Here is a 26,933-nt window from a genome sequence, read left to right as displayed (position 1 = left end):
AATCACTATATGTCACCACATCAACAGAACAAAGCCAAAAAATCATGAGATCACCTCAAAATATACGAAAGGGTGTGATAAATTTTAAGAGTCATTTATGATGAAAACTCTTAGCAAACTAGAAATAGAAGGAAACATCCTTAATTTGATAAAAGGCTTTACAAAAAACCTACAGCAACCACTTTAAATAAATACTTATTCCAAAACTCTCAAGCTCAGACATTTAATTAGGTTTAATTTTGTATTACCATAGTTCATTTAGTTCAATCTCCCCAATTCAATTTACTCCAATAAGAATCAAAGAATCATTCATGGTAAGATGACTTTTTCAAAGTCAGTAGCTGATAAATTGCCTTTTCCACTTAGATCTGCAAACCCCCTGGAATTCACTGTTGAATAATTAGGAGTCTGGGGTCAAGTTTCACTTTTTCCATATGGATACTCAATTATCCGTGCTTCGTTTGCACAGAAGTCTCCTCCTCCAGCCCGTTCCATAGTGCAGGCCCTGCCATGAGCCCAGAAATAATGCTGAGGTGTGTTTCTGGGCTCCCGCCTTCTCCAGGCCTCTGTGTCCATCTTGCATCAGCTCCACACTCTCACAATTGCTGTAGCTTTTAAAAAAAGACTCGACGTCAAAGTGAGCAAATCCTTCAACTTGGTTGTTTGGCTATTTCTGGCTCTCTGCATTTCCACATAAATTTTGGAATACGCTCATCAAATTCCTCATTAAATCTCTCTGAATTTTTAATTAATTTTAAATTTAATTTTTAGTTTTATATTGGAGTATAGTTGATTTGCAATGTTGTGTTAGTTTCAGGTGAAAGCCACAGCAAAGTGAATTTCTTTTTTTTTAGTTACTGTGGCCGTTTAATGCATTATATTTTGAAGCAATCCTACAAATTGTTTTTGGAGATATGCAAATGCGGTAATAACATGAGGATGGTCAACATCAAACTGAAGGCAGTGGTCACCTCTGGGGAGGAAAGAGGAAGGGGGCGTCCATCAGGGAGGCACAGGTGTGTCAACTGCATTTCGAATGCTTTTCTTCTTTATAAGAATCTGTGGTAAATCCCAGCAAATTTCCTGGGTGGAGGGTACACTGTTCTACATTATTAGCAAATCAAATCAGTAAATGTATGTTTGTATATTTAGAAGATTTCATCATTTTAAAAATGAATAAAGATAAATATACAATAGCTACTTGGTTCCCAACCAGCAATTAACTGGGAGTTCAAACTCTGCCGAATGGGTTCTACAAGGGTCATCTATTTATAATCCACTGTCCTTGGTCGTGAATTACAGTCTATAATTGTTATTTATAAATCTCACAGGGAGGCCCTTGAGAAAATAAATTCTTCCCTCAAATGGAAAGAAAACAGTTGATTCATTACTCAGCCAAGTGACAGAATAATTAAGCTATCCACCATATAAATCACTGCCTACGTTAGCCATTCTTCATTTTCAAGACCACAAGATTATACATATGAAATGCCAACCGAAATGCAGTTTGAAAAGCAGTGTGATAACGTAATCACACAGTAGCTCTCATTTTTCTGTCTAAACACAGGCTGACTTTAAGTTTCAGATGAACCCAAATGCTCCTCTCATCCTTTGAGTAAAGGAGCAGAGCACACTCCCAGTTGAAACAGTGAAGAGTTTTGCTTTTCCTTTCGTACAGGATGAGGCAAATTAGAGATACAGAACCACCATACTTGCCTTTCTTGACTAATAACTTAGTAAGGTAAATTGTTTTCATTTTATTCGGTCCCCAGAATATCAATAAAAGCCTTAAATGTTTCGCTTGAATGGGCTCTGATCAACGCTTGCTATTCCTCCTTTGATAGCTCTGAGGGTCTCATTCCCAGGCTGAGTCACCCTGAGGTTAGCCTTCCAGGCTTCTTTCCTTTGGCCAATGTAGTCATAACTCAGGTGGATGTGCCCTGGTGACCCTGATCTCTACACTCAATTTCAAACAGAGAAGAAAGTATCCCATAGCCACATCCTGTCCACACATCCCATCCAGCTGTCCTATGAAAACAGGCACAGCCAGGTGCACGCAAAGGGAGTACTTTACATTTGACCAGGGAATCAAAGCACTAAACTGAAGGAAGCAAACTCTAAGGGGTGATTCCAAACCACAGGCAGCAGAGGGTAAACGTTTAAGGCTGGAAGAGCTTTTCCAGCAGCCCCACCACCGCGTTTCACAGGCGACGGTCTCTTCATAACAACGGCCGCCGCAGTAAGACATGGCGCTGCCTGTGCGGTCTGCTTGTCCACATCTGGCCCGGTTAAGCCTTATGCTAAGAGCTCAGGGTAAGTACAGCAGGCTAAGTTCACAGAGCATTCCAGCCCCCTCGAAGAGGAGATGTGACAAAAGTCTGCGGAGGACTTCTGGGAAACTTCTTCACGCTTAAAAAGGAAACAAGGGTGTTTCTTTTTCTGCCTCTGGGCCCCGTCGTATGAGGTGATGGTTAATGCTCCTGCCACCATCGTTCAAGCCTGAGGGGAAAACACTCAAGGACCCAGAGCATCATCCAGGGCTTCCTGCTCTTGTGCCTCTCATTTAAGCCATTTCAGTTGGGCCTTCCTTGGTTGAAGCCAGAAGCATCCCTACTGCTGTCCTGTAACTGGTACCTCCCAATACCCACACCCGGGAAAAGCCCACTGACCTCCCGGCCACTGCTTGCTTGACATTGTTCTTTCTCCCTGTGGCAATCCCTCCCTTCATACTTGTATTTGTCTCTGGTCTCTATTCTCATGATCTCCTTTTAAAACTATGACTCCCCCCACCCAGCTTTATGGAGGTATAACTGACAAGTCAAAGCTATACATCTTAAGGTGACAGTCCGACATACATATACATACATTATGAAGTTATTACTAAGACTATAAGTTTTAACTTATGATCCATCAATTATTAGTATTTGGTTTAAATGATCCTGTACAGTATAAACTGATCCCTCTGGTTGCGAAGATAGAAAGGCCAGACTTTTTCCTAAAATATATTGCACATGATTCGTCAGATTGGATAGATGATTAGCAGGATTGAAGATTTAATGTGCTGTCAATAAATAGGAAGTTCTTTTACATTTCCATCAGGCTAATGGCCAAGAAGTGTAATACGGATGTTGAGCGTGTGCACCATCTTCCAGTCTATGCTACAAGAAGACGCTGAGGCCCTCACTCTTAGTTTTCTAAAGAAGTGTATTAAACAAGAAAGAAATTCATGGTAGTGATTCTCTAATATGTAAATGTATCACAAGACCCCCTGCTTTCACAAAAATAAAAAGCAGTCATAAATCCACAGGTCTCTGATGACAGAGCCCCCAATACAAACACGGGGCCGCATTCCATAGGACTCAGCAGACTGTGGGTCGGTGAAATGTCCTCGCATCATAAGGCTGGCAAAGCAAGCTGAAGATGGAAACCGCGGGCACCAAGGACCAGGAATCATGAGGACAGTGGCCGCCGCGCTCACAGTGGCTGTGGTGGTGGTGACAACAGGAATGATGCTTAACGTGGATGAAATGCTCACTGGGTGACAGGGTCTGCTCTGAATGCTTTACATAAAAGCACCAGGGTGGTTCCCATGGCAAACGGGTCCGTTCTCCTGCTCACTGCTTCTCTCCGCACCTGACTATCAACGATGACTACAGGGCATGTATAAAAGGTCCTACGGCTGGTCATCTCCCCTGCTTCTTCCTCTACCTCTTCCTATTACTTTCTTCTGGGATAAAGATCCTTCTTCCAGCAAAAGAAAAATATTTACGTGCTTTTTTTGGGTGAGATGGAAAAAATGCACAGGGAAATAGTGAAAAAAACTGAGATCCATTAATTTAACGACGACACAATGAAGCTGACGGGATTCTCCCAGCCGGATTTATTTGGGAACAGAATGAGGAAACACGCATAATCCTGCACTAAGTCTCTACCAGACAACACTTATGACCATGACAGCGAAACCAGATCTAGGAACTATTCCAAGCCCTGGAGATTAGCAAATAATCACAGGCTCAAGTCCTAATACAATTCTGGAGAGACATGGAAGGATTCAGAAATTAACTAGCAAAATAGGATTTTAAGAAAAAAGAAGAAGAAAATTTTGACCTCCACGTGCACTGGTCAGCGTCAGCAAAATTCTACATTCACCTATGTGTAGCCCATCATTGTACTTCATATTATTTGATAATTATCTCTTGATAAATCTGTCTCCTCCTCTAGATTGGAAACAGCCTGAAGTCAGGAACTGTCCATTTCATCTTACTGACTCCAGGACAGTGCCCCGGTTTAGGCAACAACAGTTTACCAGCTCAATACTAGGAGCTCCCTGGAGTCAGCTTTAGATAAAATCCTAGCTCGGTCCCTTACTAGCAGCGTTATTATGGTTGAGTTCCCTGGTGGTTCCAAGCCTCAGTTTCATCATCTGTAAAATGGGTTAATAGAACCCCCATTGGACTCTGAAGAATGAAAGCTATAATATAGGGAAACTAGTTCAGTAGCTTGTACACAGCACTCAACAAATGGCAAGTATGATAAGGCACTAAACATATTAATGCCCAGACTACGGGGCACTGACCGTGACTGCAGGAAGACACAAAATAAGGGAAAATGGCCAGCCGTGGCCGTAAGAAACTCCCAGCCCTCGTACAGCAGAGCACTCGCCATTGATGCCTGGTACCCCAGGGACAGCAAGGACTAACTCTGACAGTTTCCCAGGAGTCTGTCCACGACTGACCTTGGAGCCCACGGGGCTGGCTGGAGACCCTCTCACAGTCAGTGCCCGGATTACATCAGCCTAACTCTGTACCTTCAGTCTCAGCTGCACCATCTTCTTATAATCATGTTAAACGTTCTTCGTAAGCCAGGCCAACAACATGAACGGACAAAAGGAGTCCCTTATTCCCCTCATATGTAGAACCACGACTACTCCACACAAATAGTTAAAAATCGCTAACACTTTCATACTATCTGTATTACTTACACCTAACAACAAAATCTGCTCTATTCTATCTGAAGCAGGCAGTTTGCCATGATGGAAATGGAATAGATAAAGGTGCATGTGATGGGCTGAATAACGACCCTCAGAGATGTCCACATCCCAATCCCTGGAACCCGTGAACATGTTGCCTTACGCTCAAAAAGAACTTTACAGGTACGATTATGAAAAGATCTTGATATGTGGAGATTACCTTGTCACAAGGGCCCTTGTAAGAAGAGACAAAAATTCAGAGAGGAGGCAACGTGACCACACAGGGAAGGAAAGGAAAGAACGTAAAGCGATACAGAGCCAGGAGCCAGGAATGAGGTCGGGCCCAGAAGCTGACAAATGCAGGAGGTGGGGTCTCCCCTGGAGCCTCCAGACAGAGCCAGCCCTGCTGACACCTGAGGCTGAGCCCTGTCAGATCAATTTTGAAGTTCTGACCTCCAGGACTGTAAAATAATAAAGACATATTGTTTGAAGCTGCTAGGTTTGTGGTAAGTTGTTACATTAGCAATAGGAAACTAACACAGAATATAATCAATAGATAATAATTATAAGTGAATAATTAGGAAATAGCTCTCTGTGATCTATAATTTACAAAGCATTTTACAGACATCTACTTTTTCAGCAATCAAATCCTAACTACCCTGCCAGAAGTTATTAAGTTCATTACACAAAGGTAACCATATAAATTATATAATAGTGCAGATATGCACACGCCGATTTTCTACTTTGAAGGCAGGAAAGTCTTTTTAATGACATTTAATACAAGAGACCCACTGTCTACTCCTGGATCCTCTGAAGAGAAGACAGTTGTAAGCCCACTTAAAACTTGACGTCAACCACTAGCTTGTGGTCACAACTGCGTCATTCATCTGTGCTTGCCCCACCGTGGTGTTGAGCCCAATGCTCCATTCAGTGCTGGTTGGTGTTCCATCAATGTTGGCCAATTTAATAAATGACTCAATAAATGAAAGACTGAATGAGAAAAACTTAGAGCCTTAGCCAGGTTCTGCTTTTGATCATTTAGATGGCGTTTTCTTCCAAATTAACCAAGAAGGACCTGGTGCTAGAATAAAAAGAAGCAGCTTAGCAAAAAGTAAAAAAAAAAATTTAAAGTTAAAAAAAAGTAAAAAGTTTAAGAATAGGTTTTTGTTTTTTTTTCTAAAAAAAGGCCAACAAAAATGAAACCAGACCATCAAATAAATGATAGAAGGTTCTACTTTTAGTTAGGCTATAAAAGTCACAAAAAAACCATCGGTCCCACTGTAAGCATGAGAAAACAATAAATTTAGAAATCTTTTGTCATAAAAGATACCAAAAGAGATCTGGATGCAAGTCTGAACGAACAGAATTCCAGACAGAGACGAGCCCTAGATTCCAGAGCTTCCACCGCTGGGCACGAGTAGGCGGAAGACAGCTGCGGTTGGTAAAGAAACTCTGCTGGAATGAGGAGGGATGAGCCACATGTTGCCCAGCCAGGCCTGGCTCTTGGCAGATTGGAAAATGCAGAGACAGCCAGCCCTCACTGCAGCCCAGTCTCCCTCCTGGTCTTTTTGCTCAGCAAGCATCGGTGCTGGAGGAAGCTGGCAGCTGGGTGGAAAGCAGAGAGAGATCACATAACCTCACACGCAGACCCCAACCTCTACCGCTCAGCCAGGTCTCACCGCTGAGAGGAGAGGAGACGTGAAATTCAGTTCGACTACTCCTTACGACAAAGGGATCCGGCTCATCACCTTCACCGCCTGACCAGGGAAAGGGTAGGGCTTCCCGAGGAAAAGCGCTGTCCACCATTTAAAAAGTAGGACGAGTGAAGAAGCAGGAAAAATGTGACCCATAGCTAAGAAGAAAGAGAAGATTAAAAGGAGAACAACAGAACTAAAGGGTTGGAAGTAACAGACAAGGGCTTAAAAATCACTACTACGAATATGCTAAAGAATTTAAGGGAAAATGTACAAAATGGGTGAAAAGATGGAGAATTTCATCAGAGTCATAAAAACTCTAAAAAGGAAGCAAGTAGAAACTGATGACTACAGCATCTGGAACGATTAACTCATTGGAGGGGCTTAATGGCTAACTGGACACGACAGAGAAGATGCGTAAACCCAAAGCTAAGACAAGAAAAACTGTCCAACATGAAGCACAGAGCGAGAAAATAAAAAAAGTCAAACCCCGGGCATCAGAGTTCTATGGCACACGTGCAAATGGCCTGATACACATGCAGTTACCACCTGAAAAGCAGAGAAAGAAAGGAGGAGAATTGCCGGAAGAGATACCAAATGAGAATTTTCAAAGAGGGTTGAAAGTCACTAATTTAAGACAGCAAAACCCCGAGCAAGATAACAGACAGAAAAGTCATACACAGGTCAACCTGCTAAAAACCAGAGTGAAAAGATAGAGGCAATGAAATGACATGTTTAAAGAGCTAAGAGAAAAAAAAAGAAAAAAAAAAAACACGCACAAACATTGGCAACCTAGACATCTATATTCATGGAAAATAGTCCTAAAAAATAAAGGTGAAACAAAGGCATTTCCAAACAAAAGCTGGGAAAATTCATGCTGCACTACGAGAAATGGTAAACAAAGTTCTTCAGACTTGAAGAAAATGAACACAGAGAAAAATCATGATAGGCAGAAAGCAATGGTGATCAGTGGGGCAAATATCAAGGAAAATATAAAATAATATAGTTTTCAATTTCTTTAAAGGACAATTGGCTATTTGAAGCAAATAGAGCAACGTATTATGGGATCATAATACACAGAGAAATAAAACATGACAATAATAATACAAAAAAAGGCAGAGTAAATAGAATTACACTATTGTAAGGCTGTTAAATGTTTCATGAAGTTGTAATAGTTACTCATGGTAAAGTGTGATGAATTAATTATACATATTGTAATCTAGAATAACCACTTAAAAATAATACAAAAAATGGTGAAACTAAATAGCAATAGGGTAATAAAATATAATACAAAAGCCATCCGAAACACACCCACAAAACCTCAATTTCCAAATAAAGAAATAAGGAACAGAAAGAGAAAATGAGTAAGAACTAAGATAATAAAATTAAACCCAAGAACATCCCATGTAATTATGTTAAGTGTAAGATATATTCAACACTCCAATTAAATATGGGTTTACAAAAAGACCCAACTGTTTACAAGAGACACGTTTTTAATATAAAGACAGAAAGTGAAAATAAAATCACGAAAAAAATATACATTGCTAACACTAACCACAGGAAAGCCAATGTGTCTAGATTAGCATCAAAAAAAGCTGAACTGTGAAAGTATCATCAGTGATAAAGATGGATATTTCATGTTAAAATAGCCATTAATAAAGCCCAAAATTTGTTCTCTGCTTAGACTAACAGGCTTGATAAATCCTCTTTTTTCAGCATACAATTTCAGGAGGTGTATGATCTCCTGTGTGTTTATGAATCTCTATTTACAACCTCTTTTCAAAGTCACACTATCTTTAAATACAATGATTTTATTTTCAGGCACGTAACCCCCTCAATTATCATCTACTTGATTCTTTCATGTCAGTTACCTGGAACTTCACCTTCTGGTTGATGTCCTGCACACAGAACTGCTTCAGGAAGCGCTCATCCTCACTCCAGAAGAGGCGGATGTCGGGGATGTCGTAGAGGACCATGGCCAGCCGCTCCAGCCCAAGGCCAAAGGCCCAACCGATCTGATCTTCAGCACCAGCTACAAAGAAGAAAGAAGACAAGACAACAGGTTAAAAAGCACAAGGGCAATACTCCAATATAAAATAAAAAGTTTAAAAAAAAAAAAGAGCACGAGGGTCCACAGGTCCATCCCACTCCTGACACCCAGATAAGGCCGTGGTGAGTGCCGACCAGAAGGGTGCTGGTGGGGGGAGGGGCCGCGGAGACACCCAAGGGGACCCCGATCTTACAGTTTTCGTGCTCCCCACATCCCTCGCTCCCCTCCCCGAGGCACTCTGGAGTCGAACTTCTCTAATACTGTCTTTCATTTCTGCTTAAATCCCAGGCTGGCTAAGCCCTGGTTCCTGCCTCTGAGATACTTTCCTGTAATCTGCGCTCGCCCTTTTTCCAACATTCAGCCTCTATGTTCAGGTTACAGAGAGGAGAGAAAACACAGGCTCTGTCCCCAGGTGGCTTACGAGATGGGCAGGTTTGTTCAAAACATGCCACAGTGGACCACTGATATTCAGGAAGTGTGTGTCCAGCCTCCAAGAACCCTCAGTTTACTAGAACACACTCTGACTCTTAGTAAAAGCTGCCCCAGTAACACACAAGGAGCAAGCCCGCCAAGGTGACATGCACACGTGGCACCAGCCCCTCCGAGGGTGAGCGTGTAGTTCAGACCTATGGCAACACATGAAGTCTCGGGTTCATTCACGTGAAGCAGAGTGAGATGGAAGACACAAACTGCTGTGCGAAGGGGGCAAGGGAGCAACGCCCAGCACAGGGAAAAGCTCACGAGACAGCGTCATTTCGACTGGACTCTGAGGGGTGAGCAGGACGCTGGGGGCGCTGAGATGGCTCAGGACGCCCACCCCCACGCACACGCCCTGCGAGGGGACCCCTTAGGGACTGCTCCCCAATCCCTAGGGTTTCACTGCTGGGATTAGGTTACTTTATGCAAGTCCATCTTAGCAAACTCCAGAGAGTCTCCTGCTGGCTTAGGAGAGCTGAGCTGACGTGAAGAGAGGAGGCCCAGGTGTGGCCAGACCTGGACGGAGGCCTCCGGGAGCCAAGGGAGGCCCTGGCGGCAGCAAGAAGATGGGAAGCTCACTCCCGCGATCGTGAGGAAATGGATTCTCCTGACAGCCCGAATGAGGGAAGACAGGACCCTGAGCTCCAGAGGCGAACGTGGCCTGGTGACACCCTGATTTCAACCTGTCGAGACCCTGGGCGGGGGACCAGGCCCTCTGCACCGGACTGCTGACGCACGGCGGTCGTGACATAACAAGTGAGTGCTGCTTTAGCCACTAAGTATGAGGTTATCTGTTACCCAACAAAAAAAATTAATGCTGCTCCAAATGCAGAGAAAGATGCAGGCAAGTTCCAGACTGAAGGAACGTCTTCACCGGCCGGGCAAGCTTCAGGCAGGAGAGACACAGCAGAGAGGACCTACCTCTGGCCAGGGGCTGGCGCCACTGTCACTTATAAATGGAACCACGAGGATAAACTACAACAACGGAAGCCACGAAGAAGTGTGAGCCTCACTGGATGATCTGTTTAAAAGATGAATGGATAAAAATATTCAAAATGAGATCTCAAAAGGAAAAGGTACAGAGAGAGAGAATGCGGCAGTAGGGGGAGGGAAGACACGCAGGAAGAAAAGCACGTGGCTGGGCAAGTGCGGAGCCACCTGTGTCCTGAGTAAGATGACCTCTCATGCGAGGCAGGGGGGAAGGGGGGCTTAACACAGACAGGGGGGCCACGAGGGAGGGAGCACAGCCCCTGACCCTTGGCCGGCTGCCTAGAAGAGCAGCTAAGGGTTAGGCACCCTTTTTCGAGTAAGTCATACTGATGCCTGAAAACCATAGAGAAGGCTGCAATGAAAAATGTAAAAATTAATAGAAGTGTGATACACTGCTTCTGTGTCCTAAAAGAATAATTTTCTCTTTAAGCGACAATGCCCAGGCCTGGTGGTGTGGTTCCACACGCCGAGCACTGCGTGGTCCCAGTGCCCTCGGTGACTGCCAGTCACACTATTTATTCTGGTAACAATTTGCAAAACACAGCAGCACACACAAAGATCCATAACAACGCTCAAACTCTTTATCCTTATGGTTCCATTAGGAATTTATCCTAAGGAAATAATTCAACAGAAGAAAAAAGATAAATGAAGGAAGATATTCAAAGCTGTATAACTTATTACAGCAAGAACATGAAGACAAGCTAAATGCCCCAAATTAGGGAAGGCCTTAAAGTTATAGTACAGTTTAGTGTAGTCATTAAAAATCATAATTATACAAATAAATGTTGATCAAGTGACAGACTATAAGAAATTATGAAAAATGTCTATGATAAAATGAGTATGTACTATGCCACTGCTATTTAATACAGGTGCACATGAGGGTTGTAACGTAAAAAAATAAAAACAAAATCTGATAAGTAAAAGACGGTAACAGCGCATTTTTATCTTGCGTTTATCTTAAGTAAGCTTTTCATTTGCTTAAGGATCGTTTTTTTTCCTTTTCTGTGAATGTCTTCATATTATATTTTTCACCCATTTGAAAAATGAGATTGCTGCTCTTTTTCTTGCCTACTTCTAGGGGCTCTGTGTTATTCTTGTTTTGCTTTAGGAAAGTTTCAGAAGATGAGGAAGAAAGGGAGGGTAACGGATGGAAGGAGCAAAAGCTAAGACACTAAAAATTGCTGGATGTGAAATAAACTCAAAAACCCTGAATCTACTGCTCTTTCAATTATAGATACTGGGCTCTAGATGGTTGGTTTTATCTAAAAATTTCATAATAAAATCTAAAAGAGTTAATAATTAAGGAAAAAGTCTAACTCACAAAGCAACATTAATATTCCACCTCTATTATTTTTTTATTTGAAAAGATGTTTCAGAAACATGTTTTAAAGTTGTTTGAAAACTAGTACCGTTATGGGATGTCATGGTTATAAAAGGAGAGCAGCAGCCGTCTGTTTCGGGGGAGGGGGGGTGGGGGAGAACTGCGCAAGTGGAGGAAGACGGGGGGGGGGGGGGGACTTTATACCATGTGCCTTTTCTATCAAGTGTGAGGAGAAATATTCCAGATAAAAATTTTCATGGCTAGATAAAACACAGTAGTTTCTCTTCTGTTTATTTTTGAGAAGTTATAAGAACAAAGCACTCCTCCCCTGACACAGTGGTGCCAGACTTTCAAAAAAATCATGTGACTAGCGAACATGGATTACAAGCTGAACTGACCTCTTTATTTCTATGAGAGCCAATACATTTCCAAGCCTGGAAAATCAGTGTCATTATCCGTGGGGTTTCAGAAAACGACCACAAGCTCCTGCATATCCTCCCCTTGAATCCCAGTGGGCTGTGACCGCTTCAACCCACAGGGTGTGAGGGAAGTGATGCTACGTGACTTCCAAGGTTACGTTAGAAAAAGCCACCCAGCTCGTGCCTGGTGGCTTGGAATGCCCGCTCTCCAGACACTCCCTCCCAGGAATCTCCCTGCAGAACACCCTCTCTTAGAACCCAGCCGCCAAGCTCTGAGCAGCAGTCACACGCAGAGGCCACACGAGGCGCTCCAATGGACAGTCCCAGGTGAACCCCGTCATCCTAGCCTCGCGGCAGGCAGGTGAGTGAGGCAGATTCAGGAGGATTCCATGTGCAGCATGAACAGAGAAAAACAAAAAACTATAACAGAACATTAACAAATGGAACCCAGCAATACACAAAAGGACATTGTATCACGGCTGGATTTATCCCAGGAATGCAACGTTAGCTCAGCAGATGAGAACCAATCAGTGTAATTCATTTCATAAGCTGCTTAAAAAAGAAAACATGATCATCTCAATAGATGCAGAAAAAGCAACTGGCAAAATTCAACATCCATTCATTATAAAAACTCTCAGCCAATGAGGAACACAGGGGACTTCTTCAATCTAATAAAAGACACAATAAAAAAAACAACAGCTAATAGTATACTCAATGGTGAAAGGCTGGTTGCTTTGCCCTCAGGGTCGGGTTGAAAAGAAGGATGTCTACTCTTGCTATTTCTATTTCTGTCTGAGTTCCCAGCTAGTGGAAAAAAAAGGTAAAGAAGAAATAAAAACAGCTGAATAGATTGGAAAGGAAAGAGTAACACTGTCTTTATCTGTAGATGGCATGATTGTTTACATAAAAATTCCTCGGGAACGCATCTGACAGGAAACAAATACATGAATTTAGGAAGATCACAAATATACAATAATCCATGGTGTGTGTGACTCAGGGCCTCAGTCCCACGTGGCTGCCAGTAAGGACAGGCCTGAGAGGACGCCAGGCTCAGGCCAGCAAGGGGCCATCCCATCAGCACCTGAAATCCCAACCAGCTTGTGTGTCGAAGCTCAAGGACTAGACCTCCACGAGGAGCAGGGAACAGCTGGCCTCCAGCTTCCTGCCACTGCCCACAACCCTTGATTCTCACAATCATTCTTACTGAAAAGCCTGCTTGTGACAATCTATTACCAGGAAGGGCTGTAAGAAAGGGCGTCTATTCGCTGAGCTGTACCAGATTCTGTTTTTGAAACACTTTGCTTTGGTCCCATCTAGATCTGCTTCTTCTGAATTGCACCCCCTGCACTGAGCTACCGGCCTATTATATTCGTAAGGTGCCAGGAACTCCTTGTCAAGAATGCCGGCCACTAGGTCACTCAGTCTTCCTGCGAGTCTTCATGAAATAAGCTGGTCTCAGATCTAAGAAAATGGGAACAGGAAAAGCTTCCTTCTCGTGAACAACTGGATTGTTTTCAGTTTAAGGATATCGCGACTTACGTAACTGATCCTAATCTACTCCTTACTTTGGCCCCGTGGACGCTTAGAGCCATCCTTCCAAGGTCACCTCTACAACGGTACGTTTCTCTGTGTGACTCTTGTCCCAGTTTTATTTTCTTATCCTTATATCCTCTTTGTCCTGATTATCTGAACTACTTATTTTATTCTCTTGCACATACTTTTATATGGCAGTTCCACTTCTCTACGGAAGAAAGAGAGCCATAAATAACTAGATACTTAAAGGTATTGTCATCCCAGACAGGTCTAATTTTCAGGTCTTTGGCAATCCTCAGCTGTAATTTGTCGCCGGGTGCTCCTGGGCTGACAGGGTTTTAAGGCAGTAGTTTTTTCTACATTCCAGTACTGGAGGGTTCCAGTAAACTAGACTCTGGAGCATAAAACTGACTGTAAAGAAGCACCTCAGTCAAACAGAATATTCCAGATGGAAGGCATGTAGGCTGACCTTCTTAGAAAGATTTTCAGCCACTAATCCCCTTACTCTGCTCTGTTTTCTTCAGAGAATATCACCTCTTAGACCCCACAACTTTTCATATTTATTTTGTTTACTGTTTACTGTCAGACTCTGCCGGTAGCATCTGATCCACGGGCTCAGGACCTGGGCTGGTTTCCATCTCTGACACATCTGGAGGGGCTGGACCAGTGTCCAGCACGTACAAGGGCTCAGGCATTGTGAGGAAATGAGTGAATGGCAGGAAGGCAAGGTTTTGAGATTTTTCCACTTTTTAGTTTATTGGCTGCATTTACATGGGTTGTATTAGGAAGAATCTCATACTTAAAATGAAGTTTTCAACACAGGCAGTGACTTTCTTTAATCTTTTATCTGTCAGAGAGTGTATCCATCATGAGATGACATGAGAGATACCATTTTGGAAAAGACATCTCAGAAAGGAGAGAATTGGGACATAAAAGAAAGGAATGACAGGAAAACTGAATGTTCTGTCCCCTCACCCTGCCTCCGTCACTGTCACCGAGCTTCTTTCATGCGGGGCGGCAGCTCCTGGGGCCTAGGATCTGAGCTGCTTCTGCTCCAAGCTTCCTTCCTTCCAGCTTATTTTCTTCCCCAGTGACTGAACCCTGCACCCTGAGGTTCCCTCTCATAGACTGTTTTGTTGCAAAGCCAAAGGTCAAATTAAAATTTTAAACTATTATATATTGGAACAAATTTTTTATTATATTAAGTACTTCCCTGTTAATAGGGGCTGATTTCCAGGAATTCTTTGGCTCAATGAACTGACACTTTCCCAAAATAACTGTGAAAAGAAACACTGAAACAACCTAGCAATTAACGTTCATATTTTATAGAACTTAACCAATTACAAAGCACTTCACCTATATTACCTTGATTTTGATCCTCACAATGACCCTATGGGGGATGTCAGACTGGTATTATTAGCGATGTTTCAAAAGTAAATACCATTTAAGCAAGATCACACAGACACTGGGACTCAAACCTATGTTGTTGTTGTCTTTTTCACTTCAAGTATATATCCAGTGAATGTTCCCCCAGATTCATGTTCAAACATTAACTTAGAGAGGAGGCTCTGTTCAAAGTATTTCAAAACACCAGAAAGTTCCATTTATGTCTGTGTACTTTCTGCTTTGTTATTGCCAGTTTCCTGATGGACTTTGTCGTTATTCCATGAAAGCTAGTAAAATGATTTGCATACACAGCTGTTTAAATATATCAACAGGCTTTTCTGAAGGTGGGGTTTCATGTCTCCAAGCGTGCCTTTCACCCTGCACCTGACCAATACACACACAGAGCTGCAGAGGGAGCTTGGGGCCAGCGTTTAGCAGCAGTGTCGGACAAATGCCTCTGCTCCCCTTGACCGTTAGTTACAACGACAGCCACTCAGGGGCAAAAGGCTCACAGTATCCCAGCACGATACTGCACAGCCACAGGCAGGCCTAGAGAGGCCAGCGCAGCTACATGAATTCTGATTTCTTCTCTTCCCACCGTGGACTTAGTACTTGATCCCCTGCTTTCCAGCTACAGTCCTTGAACTGTTTCCTCGGAGACTTGTCACTGGATGACTGACTTTCTGAGCTGTGCCCTGAGATCAATCTCCCACCTGAAACTTCTCTAGTTGTATATATCCTTGGTGCCACACGCTTCTGTCAATAAGTCCTTCACACGATCCAAGGCGGACCTCTTTGAAAAGAACCTTTCCATGGAACGGAACAGACTGTGATCGGATTCTACAAGCCTTGAAAACCGTGGTCCTTCCTACGGTGTGAGCTGGGCTGCATCCTAATCAACATTCTCTAATAAAACCTTTAAGGCCCATCTTAAAACACTCCCTTTGGAACATACATTCCCCTTTCCTTTCTGGGTCCTAGGCTTTGGTTTTCTTAATAAAGGAGACAGCAACTTCTGGTGCATATACTAATCAACAGTACATGAAACAATCCCCAGTGGTCTTATCCAGTCAGAATTCTCCTTATAATGTCTCCAGTTTCCCTTAGGGATCTATGTCCTAAAAATCTGTACCCTTCCAACAAGGGAGAAAAATAAAAGCAAACATATGGAGGCAGAAACATGAAACGGAGTTGAGGTGACCAAGTTGACAATAGTACAGGGTAATTCAGAACCTTCTGAAAATGTAAAGGCAATGGTCATGCCTTGCTTAGCACTTATTAAGAGTTAAAAACTAAACATATTGACTTGGGACTTCCCTGGTGGTCCAGTGGCTAAGACTCCGTGCTCCCAATGGAGGGGGCCCGGGTTCGATCCCTGGTCCTGGGCTGACAGGGAACTAGATCCCACATGCTGCAACTAAGGGCCGTGTGCCGCAACTAACTAAATATTAAAACATAAATAAATATATTGACTTGAGTATAATCAACCGAGAACTCATCTCCCACTTCGTATACCTCCTTTTGACTGGCCGCCAAAAGGTAGTAGTTTTATCCTTTAGCCCTTTCCCTCACATTGCAATCTAAGGTCCTAGAACTCAGGTGAATTAAGCACTATTGTGCAGCACATTGCAAATAAAGGTCTGCAGCGAGCAAAAGCTGGCCTTCCTAACAGTTTACTAGCTTTGGACATTGTCCATTTTTGAGAGAGCAGTTGCTTTTGTTTGATTGTTTGTTGTATTTTGTTTTTAACTGCCTGAATTGCGTACAGCACTGCAGGTAACAATACATTCCCAAAATTTGTATGTGAGACTTTTTTTTTTTAACCAAATCACATTTTAAGTGCACCAACATGGTCATTAATTATAAACACTTTCAACTAAATGGGGATTCTTCGTACACCAATTTTCATAAGGTGACCCACGACCATAATAGGTATTTGAGGAATACTTGTCAAACCCTATATGGAATTATTAGTGTCGGGATACGCTTTTACCTACTTCAAATGTATCGTTAAGGTTTCTTATTAACAAGAGTTATCAAAACTGGGCCACAGCAAAAAGTGAACTAGAATTGAGAGGTCTTTCAGGAAGAAAGGAGCAGAAATGGAAAGTGTAACCCCCGGAGCCCAAATGACAAGAATGATGTGGCCTTGGGGACAGGCCTTTGAATGGCGGCCAACACAGTCCTGCCCACAGGTGCCACTGACCATGAAACACAGAGGTATAGGGCCAGCTCCAACTGGAGAGAGTAACGCGGCCCAGCCCCTGGCTGCCAGGGGAAGCACAGTGGAAGAATGCTCTCTTCCCTCTTGGTGTGGAGGACATGAAAACCGCTTAGGTGACTTATAAACACATTAACCCATCCCTAAAACACCTGAAGTATTAAGTTGGATGTACTTATCTATTCCTTTCTGTTACAGAACCAAGGAATAATGCGTCTCGCCTCGTAGTCTGAAAAAGTGTGCCTTCGTATCTGTTAGAAAAATGACTCCAAAATAAAAGTTAATAGTGCTCTATTTCTTGTCACACTGTTATAATATTTTAACCATGAAAGGAATTTAATTTAGAGTAAGTAATGCCACTGTCACTTAAATATATGAATGATAAAAGAAACGTGAGCTGTTCTAATTCCGTAATTCCCGAGTAATGACAATTAATGAAACCCTCTTTCCTAGTGGGAGTTGTTTTCGGCAGCAGATAAAGGAGCTGCCGAGCCTTTTAGGATGTGCTCTCCCAAACGAGTTGCTTCTCTCTTCATCATTATCCAAAATATAATTAAAAGATGACATTTAAAACAACTAATAGTCAAGCAGTATCCCACCCTCAGAGGAAAAGCAGCTGAGAAGCAACACTTTGCCTCCACTGAGAGCTGGTAGAAACTGCTGAATAAAGTCCGCTGCCCAACATCTGCCTTCTGTGCTGCACCTGTCCGCCTGGAGCATCAGTCCCACCTGTCAATACACAAAAAGCTGCATGAGATTATCACTGGCTGCTATTGTGTAGACAGATATTAATTGGGTTGTTTCACCGCTGTGGACATGTTCTCTGACCTTTCCAAACAGAAAACAAGTCAATAGGAGTATCTTATACCGACTTCTATTTTTGTCCTCAGCTTGCTCCAATAGTCTAAAATTCAGAGTTACACGTTTATGGTCTTTACTGTTTTAGACCATCTATCTAGCGACTATCTACATGCAGAGGAAAATCAGCCTTTAATGTTAGCCTGAACACAGTTCAGTAGCCTTTAGGACCTCTTGGCTGCGCCGTGCGGTTTGCGGGATCTTAGTTCCCTGACCAGGGATCGAACCCGGGCCCTCAGTGAGAGCGCCAAGTCCTAACCACTGGACCGCCAGGGAAGTCCCGAAGCCAAGTTATTTATCAAAACGCAAAAGAAGATTTCTGAGCAAAAGCCAAACAGCTTGATCCGGTCTATTCCCAAATATCTTAAGGACAAGTTAACCAAAACTTTCTTGGCAAAGCTGTTTGAGTCACACTTCCCTTCTTATTTTCAAACCGTAACCCCATCCTCTGTCCCCTCATTGGCACCCCACAGTGTTCTCTCTCGTACGAAGCCAAAGTAATCAGGGCTTGATTGGAGGCCCGGGGCCAATGTCCACCTTGGAACTGTCCAGGGCCTGACCCGCTCAGCTGTGGGCACTACTTACAACAAACTTGAACAAATACGGCTCAGGACCTAACACAACCCTAAAGGGATACTGCTTGTTTGCACTCTAAGGGAATGTGTACATAGCGCTAACATTACACGATGTCACCTATTGGCTCCCCACTGTATGAAAGCCAGGGATGTAATAATCATTCGAATATAACAATAAGCCCCTAATAGTATTAAGAACACACTGAATGGCTTTTTTTTCTAACAACATATGATAATATACATCATTCCAGAAGCTTTTAGTCTATGGATATGGTTCCATCCACCCCCCCCCAAAAAAAAGGAGATACAGCAAAACAACCACTGAAAGGCCAATCTGCCTATGACCCAAGAGGTCAAAAGCAAGGGTACCAGATGTCCTCCCATGGGTGAATGGCTACACAAATAGTGGGACATCCACGCCACGGAACACTGATCCATACAACACAAAGAAATGGACTTTGTAGGGACAGATGAAGCAACTTTCGTGAATCTACAGAGAGTTATGCCCAGTGGAAAATACCAATCCCCAAAAAGGGTATATACTATATGATTCCATTGCTATAACATTTTAAATAACAGAACTTTATAAATGGAGAACAGATTGGTGACTGCTAAGGGTCAGGGAGAGCAGATACGGGTGAGGGCGAATATGATTATAAAAGGGTAACGTGAAGGATCCTTGTGGCAATGGAGTTATTTTGTATCTTGCCTTTGGTGGTGAATAGGTGAATCTACACATGATAAAATTGTATAGAACTAAATACACAAACAAATGAATCCAAGTCAAACTGGGAAATGTGCATAAGATCAATGGATTGTGTCACCGCCAATAACCTGGTGTAGCTGGACTATAGTTTGGCAAAATGTTACCACTGGGGGAAACAGGATAAAGTGTACACAGAATCTCTCTGTTCTTACAGCTGCAAATGAACCTACTATTATCCCCCAAAATTTCAATTTAAAAAAAAAAGAAAAAGAAAAAGCAAGTGCAGCTCTATACATTTGTGAAGGGCGAAATCCTGCCCTCCCCATCGTGGCAGTCTGGTAAATCCTTCCTAAGTGGGCTGTCTACAGTTCTGACAGGTCAAGTGAGGCCCCTCGACACTCACCCGGCAGGGGGATGCCAGTGCCCTACGCCCTCACTTCTCTCCCCTCTCTCTCTTTACCCCTTTCCCATTAACCTACCCAGGTCACATCCAACTATTACTTCTATACCAAGATGCACCATGAATAAAGGGGAACTTTTTTTTAACTTGATAAATAGTATTGATTGGATCCCTGAATGAAGAAATTTTCATGCCTTTTCTCCCAATATAAATCTGAGCTCCCCTGGGGAATCTGCTCTTGCCCTGTCCCCTTCCTTTTTCTGGACATTTCTGGGCTTTCAGAACCTGATGGAGAGGAGGGGATGGGCAGGAAACAGACTCATTTTCTGGGTCAGGGCAGCCTGTGTACAAATAGGCAAGACAGTTCTTTAGCAGGAGGGTTCTGCTTGCTGGGAAGAATGTGGAAGCTGGGTAGAGAAGAATCTCTCAGTGAGTAGAGGCCAGGTGTTCCATTTCTATGAAATTCCCCAGGAGTGAGTGCCCAAGAGAGGAAGGAAGCCGGCCCTTCCGTGTTCCACAAGGGCCTGGTGATGGGCCCCTCCCTACCCAACGCAGCCCCTGGCCTTCGGTAGAGCTTGGAGATCTCAGAGAGCCGCTGCAGACGGACAGGGGCTGCGTCTTCCTCAGAGCAGAATGGGGCCCTGTGGAACCTCTTCCCTAATCACCACCGTTAACCTAAAGAACAGACAGGTTGGGAGCACTGACTCTGCATCCAGCCCCGTCCTGCTGCCCCACTCACCAGCCGGGCGACCCTGGGCCAGTTATTTATTTACTGTCTCTCTGACTCCACTTCTCTGTCTGTAAAGTTGGGACAGTCAACAGAACCCCCTCGTGGAGCCTTCATGAAGCTCCTGTGAGTTACTAGTTATTACCCAAAAGAGGCCTAGAGCAAAGGAAGGGCTCTGCAGGTGCTCGTGACGGTCACCTGTGGAGACACAAGCCCAGAAAACAGCAAAGATCATGCTCCCATGGACCCTGCACTGCGAGCAAGTAGCTCACGTCAGAGGCCAACAAATCCTCTCATGTTCGCGGAGGTACTCTTGTTGTTTCAGGAGAATGTTAAATGGAATATTCCCACTGTTGGCAGAGGTCCCAAAGGCTAAGAAAGGTGGATGGTGGACATGCCATGGGACAGTGGGATGAGTTTGCTCACCATCCCTCTGCCACCTCCATCCTGTTAGGGAAGCTGAGATTTCACTGTGTTATTGGAGACATGAGCTCCTGGGAGAGTTACGTCCTGTTACCGCTGCCTCTTCCTCCCTTCCAGGGGAAATGGGAAGTGACCCCCCCCATCAAGGAAGTGGGGCAGGGGTTAGGGAACCACCTAGAGAACTTGGCAAGTGTCTCCTTGGGTCTGGGGGACCTAGAGACTACCCCTCACCCACACCTGAAAAACTCTAAAGGCTGAACACTGAATGAAAACGGCTGTGGTCCTGAGCAGGAAAACAGGTCTGTGCTGGGCAACAGAATTGTGAGTTTCCTGTAGCCCAGGTGGGCCCTCAAGCTCGAAAAGCACCCCACCCCCAGGTCCTGGAGCGCATGAGCTGACCTCAGCCACACGGGCCTATAAATACACCACTGAATACAGAGACCCAGCCATCAGCCGGGTAGGACGTCACCCATTCCTGAAGCCTTCAGTCCCCATAGTGGTGAATCACTAAGGGATCCGCCAAAGCAGCCCCTGAGAAAAAAGCCAGCATCTGGACACTGGTCACACCGCCAGATCCCAGCTCCGCAGTGACAGAGGCCCCTCCCTGGCCGTCGCCTCCTCCACCCCTCCGCGCCCAGCCCTCCTTCCCCTTGCTCTCCCTCCCCCATCACCACCCTTCCAGCTTCCACCCCTGTGCCCTACTCTGAGCTGAGGGAGGGAAAAAGCCGTCAGTTGGATGGAAGACGGAAGCTTTGCCATTAGCCTGGACTGTACTTGAAAGTGACCAGGAAAGCCATGGATCTGCTTGAAATCTCACTCTGGATGAGGAAGAACGATTAGACAGAACTTGCTGGAGGCAGTGGTGTGAAAAACAAAACAATTTTAGAAGTTTACATCTACTGAGTCCAGCTCAGTGACTTCAGTGTTATAAATGGTTTGCTTATCCTTCCTCTCCTCGCCCGCTACCAAACGGCCTCGTTCAGTTCTCTTCCTTTGTGCTTCCCAACCCACCACCCCTGCTCTTGCCTCCTTATGCCTCTAGGTAACACATAAATATCTGAACTACTTAAATATTTTACTCCTGACCCCAATGAGAGTAGCATTTAATATTAAACTGAATAGAAATGATGGGGAATAGAACAAGGAAACAGGAGAATGGAGATTAAACATGACCAATTTCTCCATTCTTCTTCCCAAGGAATCTGAGGCATTTTTAACCATTTGGCTATGGAACCTAAGAGATAAAACAGATGGAGGGGAACTTAAACGGACATAGGAATAGAGCTGGATAAAAATAAGATATCAGTTGGCAAAGCTAAAAACACAATCCCACGGGTCTAAGCACACGAAATGTCTATAACATCATGTATTCATCAGATAGACCAAAACTGGTAGTCGGAACCATGATACAGATTGTGTCTTTCATCAACAAACTCTGTCAAGCCAATCTAGGGCATAAGAAGGATCTCTGGGGAAATGCTATGTGAAAACCAATCCCTGCGTCATTCTCATCTTCCTGGACCCTCCCAGCAGAGCCGGGCGGTCATGTGACCGTGCTCCAGCCAATGGAACCGAAGCAGGCAGAAGTGAGACCCCCCCCCCCCAGCCCCCTTGGAGACCCTCCAGCTCTCCCGTCCTCTGCTATGGGGACCGTGGCGGCCACATGTTCCAGATGTTATCACTGTGGCTCTCTCTGACTGATACACTTTCAATGGATTAAGCCACTGGGATTTCAGGGGGTCCTCTGTTAGCTCTGCACGGCTGGGCCTGTCCTCATGATTATTCAGCCCTAGCATTCTGACATGACAAAGGAATCTGCATAACCTCTGACTGGTACCCAACTGAGGATTAACGCCACTTTTCCTTGTCCTATAAAAATAATTCTGCTAGCTCAGGATAAACATTTCATATAAACTGGAGGAGATTTATAGAGAGCCTACCACTTATAAATTGTTATTAAGAAAACGGTGTTCCTACACTGTGCGAAGGTTCGGTAAAGAAGAATTTGGCTAAAACATAAGGAAAAACAACCCTTGAATGTCTGAGGAAGTCAGCACTAAAACAGGTGACCCAGAGAGGTTAGGGAACAAGAGACCCTAGTCAGGGAACTAAGATCCTGCATGCCACGAGGCATGGCAAAAAAAAAAAAAAAAATTACGAAGGGAAAGAAAGGATTTCTAAGAACTCCTAAAAGTATGTTTTTTTTTTTTAAACAAAAAAAGCTTTTAAGAACCCGAGCTTGTCTTTGGTGTAATTTTATCAGGAAAGAAGCAGGTACGTGGCCATCACTCTTGCTGCTAAATAGCATCTGTCAAAAGTAAGCCTAGGGCTTCCCTGGTGGCGCAGTGGTTGAGAGTCCGCCTGCCGATGCAGGGGACGCGGGTTCGTGCCCCGGTCCGCGAAGATCCCACATGCCGCGGAGCGGCTGGGCCCGTGAGCCATGGCCGCTGAGCCTGCGCGTCCGGAGCCTGTGCTCCGCAACGGGAGAGGCCACAGCAGTGAGAGGCCCGCGTACTGCAAAAAAAAAAAGCCTCCCTTGCCTCCCTTGGAGGGAAGCAGCCAAATCCATCATTCAGCGACCAATCCAAACCCATCAGGAGGCTCAATATATTCTGATTCATTAACATACATATCTGTCAATATTTTCTCATTTTTAGTTTTAATAAATCTATCATGAATTTTTTAAAATAAATTTATTTTATTTATTTATTTATCTTTGGCTGTGTTGGGTCTTCGTTGCTGCGCATGGGCTTTCTCTAGTTATGGCGAGCGGGGGCTACTCTTCATTGCAGTGCGTGGCTTCTCACTGCGGTGGCTTCTCTTGTTGCGGAGCACGGGCTCTAGGCGTGCAGGATTCAGTAGTTGTGGCACACGGGCTCAGTAGTTGTGGCTTGCGGGCTCTAGAGCGCAGGCTCAGTAGTTGTGGCGCATGGGTTTACTTGCTCCGCGACACGTGGGATCTTCCCAGACCAGGGATCAAACCCGTGTCCCCTGCATTGGCAGGCGGACTCTCAACCACTGCGCCACCAGGGAACCCCTATCATGAATTTTTAATCAATATTTTATTTCTTTTGGGGGCTCTATTTCTTTGCAAACTTATCTTCCATGTGTTATCTATTCTCAGGAACTCGAGGTAATTTGAGAAATATGGCTTCATCATTTTTCACTCATCAAACTGGCAAACACTGCAGTCTGACAATGAAAAATGCTGGCAGGAAGGTGGACGAACAGCAAGTTCACACACTGCAGCCAGGGGCGTCAGTCCCATCTGTGATGTCTTATTTCATGAGCTGGCATTTTGAACAGAGTACTATATTATTCTCTAGACTCTGTAGAATGCTTAAAAGTTTTCTTAATAATAACTTAAAAAAATTTTATTGGAGTATAATTGCTTTACAATGTTGTGTTAGTTTCTGCTGTGCGATGAAGTGAATCAGCTATACGTATACATCTATCCCCTCCCTCTTGGACCTCCCTCCCACCCCACCCCCCATCCCACCCACCTCGGTCGTCACAGAGCACCGAGCTGAACTCCCTGGGCTATACCGCAGGTTCCCACTAGCTATCAATTTTACACATGGTAGTGTATTTATGTCAAACCTAACCTCCCAGTTCATCCCACCCTCCCCTTCCCCCCGTGTCCACACATCCGTCCTCTACATCTGCATAAGATGTGCTCTTCAAGGACAGGGACAGAACCGCTCACGTCCTTCACACCCTGTCAAATACAGAGAAGTAACTATGCAAGCTTGATCTAAGAAAGCAAGAGACATAAGTACCTTTCTAATGGGGCAGCTTTGAACTGGATGTGGGTGTTCCCAGCAGGAGCCACAACCAAGACGGGAAGTGTGACTATCTGGGTACCAGTGGCCACTACAGCCTCTTCTGACGTGCCTGCACTCAGACTTACAAACCTGAATAAAAGCACTCTTAAAAAAACCCACCACCACCACGAATGCAGCACGATGCTCCCTCTCTGAACTAACTTTACGACCCTCAGGTTCTGCTTACGCTTGTGGGCAGCAGGGCCCCGGAGCGCCTCTGTCTTTGGTCAGGAGGAACTGTCGTCCACCCGCCACCCCCGAAAACTGCCAACAGCCTGGCATTGTGGGTAACTGGCCAGGACTATTTGGCAGGAAGACCTCAATCTTGGTCGCTCTATTTGACAGGAAGCAAAATTGAATTTTAAGGAAGTCACCTAGGGTCACCTACAGCTTCTGAGCTTGAATTAGCTCTTCTAATCTCACTTGCTTGTTCAAAGCAATACAAGAAAACTATGAATAGACAAGTCATCTACTGTCTCAATGTAGCTCAACATTAAGACCACACTCAGATCCACCCAGTGAGACGTAGTGGAATAAACACTGTGGTGGTATCAACAGCCAGACAACTGAATTTGATAACACAATGGGACCCTTACTTTATTTCATTTTTTAAAAAAATTACATAGGGGACTGGGCTCAGAGAGTCCTATAGTAGGGAAAAAAAGGATACTTGGAATACAGAGCAGCTCCTTTGTTAGACACACCTCCTTATGGGGCCTTGGGTACAAGATAGATGGATTAATTTCCACGTCCAGGCTTCACCAGCAAAGTGTCCACTTCCTTCAACCCATGTGCATATTTAAAGCTCTCCCTTGAAAATGTTCCGTGCGCTGCTTCTAGCATATTTTACGTCTTCCCTTCTGGACAAGCTTCTTGAAAGGGCAGTCTACACTCACCGTTTCCAATCCTCAGCCCCTGCTGACGCCTCAGCACGATCCGGTTTAACAGCACTCTGGCTTCTACGACACCGTTCTGTTAGGGTTACCTTCGCAAACACTGACAAGAGCCCCACCTGCCAGAAGCGGCTTCCTAGGGCCGACGTCTCAGTCGGTTCAGGCGCTGTAACAAAGTACCGCAAACTAGGTGGTTCATAAACAATAAAAATTCATTTCTCACAAGTCTGGAAGCTGGGAAGTCCAAGGTCAAGGCACCAGCCTATTCAGGGGCCCACACTCTGGCCCATCCTTCAGTGTTGGTGTTCATCAGGCAACCACTCTGCCTCCCGTCCTTCCCGCTCTGTGTTCCCCTAGGTAATTACACAGAATCCCATTCTTTTATCACCTGATCACTCCCAAGCTTCTCTCTCCAGCCCCGACCTCTTGCCGGAGCTTCAGATTCATCTACCCAAACACCTTCCAATGTGCCACAACCAAGTGATATCAACATTTCCAAACCTGAACTCACTGTTCTCCCCACCGACGCAGAGCCTACTTCTCCAAAGCGGAAAGCCTCAGTCTGTGACACAAATGCCCCACCAGTCACCCAAGAAAGAAACCCGGGAGTCACTCCTGACTCCTTGTTCCAAAACTCCAACTCCAACCTCCATTGTTACTGCCTCTGCCCTTAGGCAACCTCATACTGGCCCCCTGGATATAGCAACGGCCATCTGGCTAGTATCCCAGCCTCATTCTAGAGCCAGCACGGTACCATCCACATGGCCCAGAGCTAACTAAAATGCACACACGACCGTGACTCTGCTCTGGAAAGTTCTCCAGTTTAAATATCAATAGTTAAAGGTAAAGCTGATTACAGAGCAGTACCCAGGACTCCACACCCCTGATTCTGCCCCTCTGCACCAGCAACTCCTGCCACATCCTCCTTCACAAGTTATGCCCTAGGACAGCCTCATCCAACAGAAATATAGCACAGGCCATACAGGTAGTTTTAAATTTTCTAGAAGCCACATTGAAAAAGGGGGGGAACAGGTGAAATTAATTATATTAATATACTTAATCGAATATATATAAAATGTTCATTTCACCAAGTATTCAATAGTTTTTAAAAGTATTAATGAGACTGGTTACGTTCTTTTTTTGAACTGGGTATTTGAAACCTGGTATATATTTCACACTTAAACAAATCTCAGTCTGAACTGCATTCCATGTGCACAATAGCTACACGTGGCCAGGGGCTACCATGTTGGACAGTGTAGCTCCAGCACCAACAAGATGGTTGACGCATTTCCCCATATGTCATGCTCTTTCATGCCTTTGTTCTTTTTTCCAAACTTACTCATGTTCATCTTTTGAGATTCGGCTCAGACAGCCCTTCCTACCTCCCAAGCTATGCCAAGTACAGACTCATATTCCATTCACTGCTTGGGCTAGCCACCGTCCAAACACGGAATTCATCTACCTACA

General features: G+C 44.4%; 1 protein-coding gene across 11 annotated transcripts in view; it reads right to left on the bottom strand.

Moving 5' to 3' along the window:
• FARS2 (phenylalanyl-tRNA synthetase 2, mitochondrial) overlaps positions 1 to 26,933 on the bottom strand; it is a 395,257-nt gene that overhangs the window by 168,202 nt on the left and 200,122 nt on the right. For 9 of the 11 annotated variants that reach the window (XM_089918251.1, XM_089918244.1, XM_089918248.1 and 6 more), the window contains one exon: positions 8,535 to 8,695. In XM_089918251.1, coding sequence (XP_089774377.1) covers positions 8,535 to 8,695 — 161 coding nt within the window. Of the gene's footprint in view, positions 1 to 8,534; positions 8,696 to 10,111; positions 10,212 to 26,933 lie in introns of those variants that run through there. The other 2 variants (XR_016394512.1, XR_016394513.1) reach the window with 2 other exon arrangements.

This window comes from Delphinapterus leucas, chromosome 10 (genome assembly GCF_059928025.1).
Source record: "Delphinapterus leucas isolate spDelLeu-1000000601 "Yukka" chromosome 10, BTC_Dleu_Yukka2, whole genome shotgun sequence".
In the NCBI taxonomy this organism is placed as follows: Eukaryota; Metazoa; Chordata; class Mammalia; order Artiodactyla; family Monodontidae; genus Delphinapterus; species Delphinapterus leucas.
This window is presented reverse-complemented; position numbering and strand designations above follow the sequence as displayed.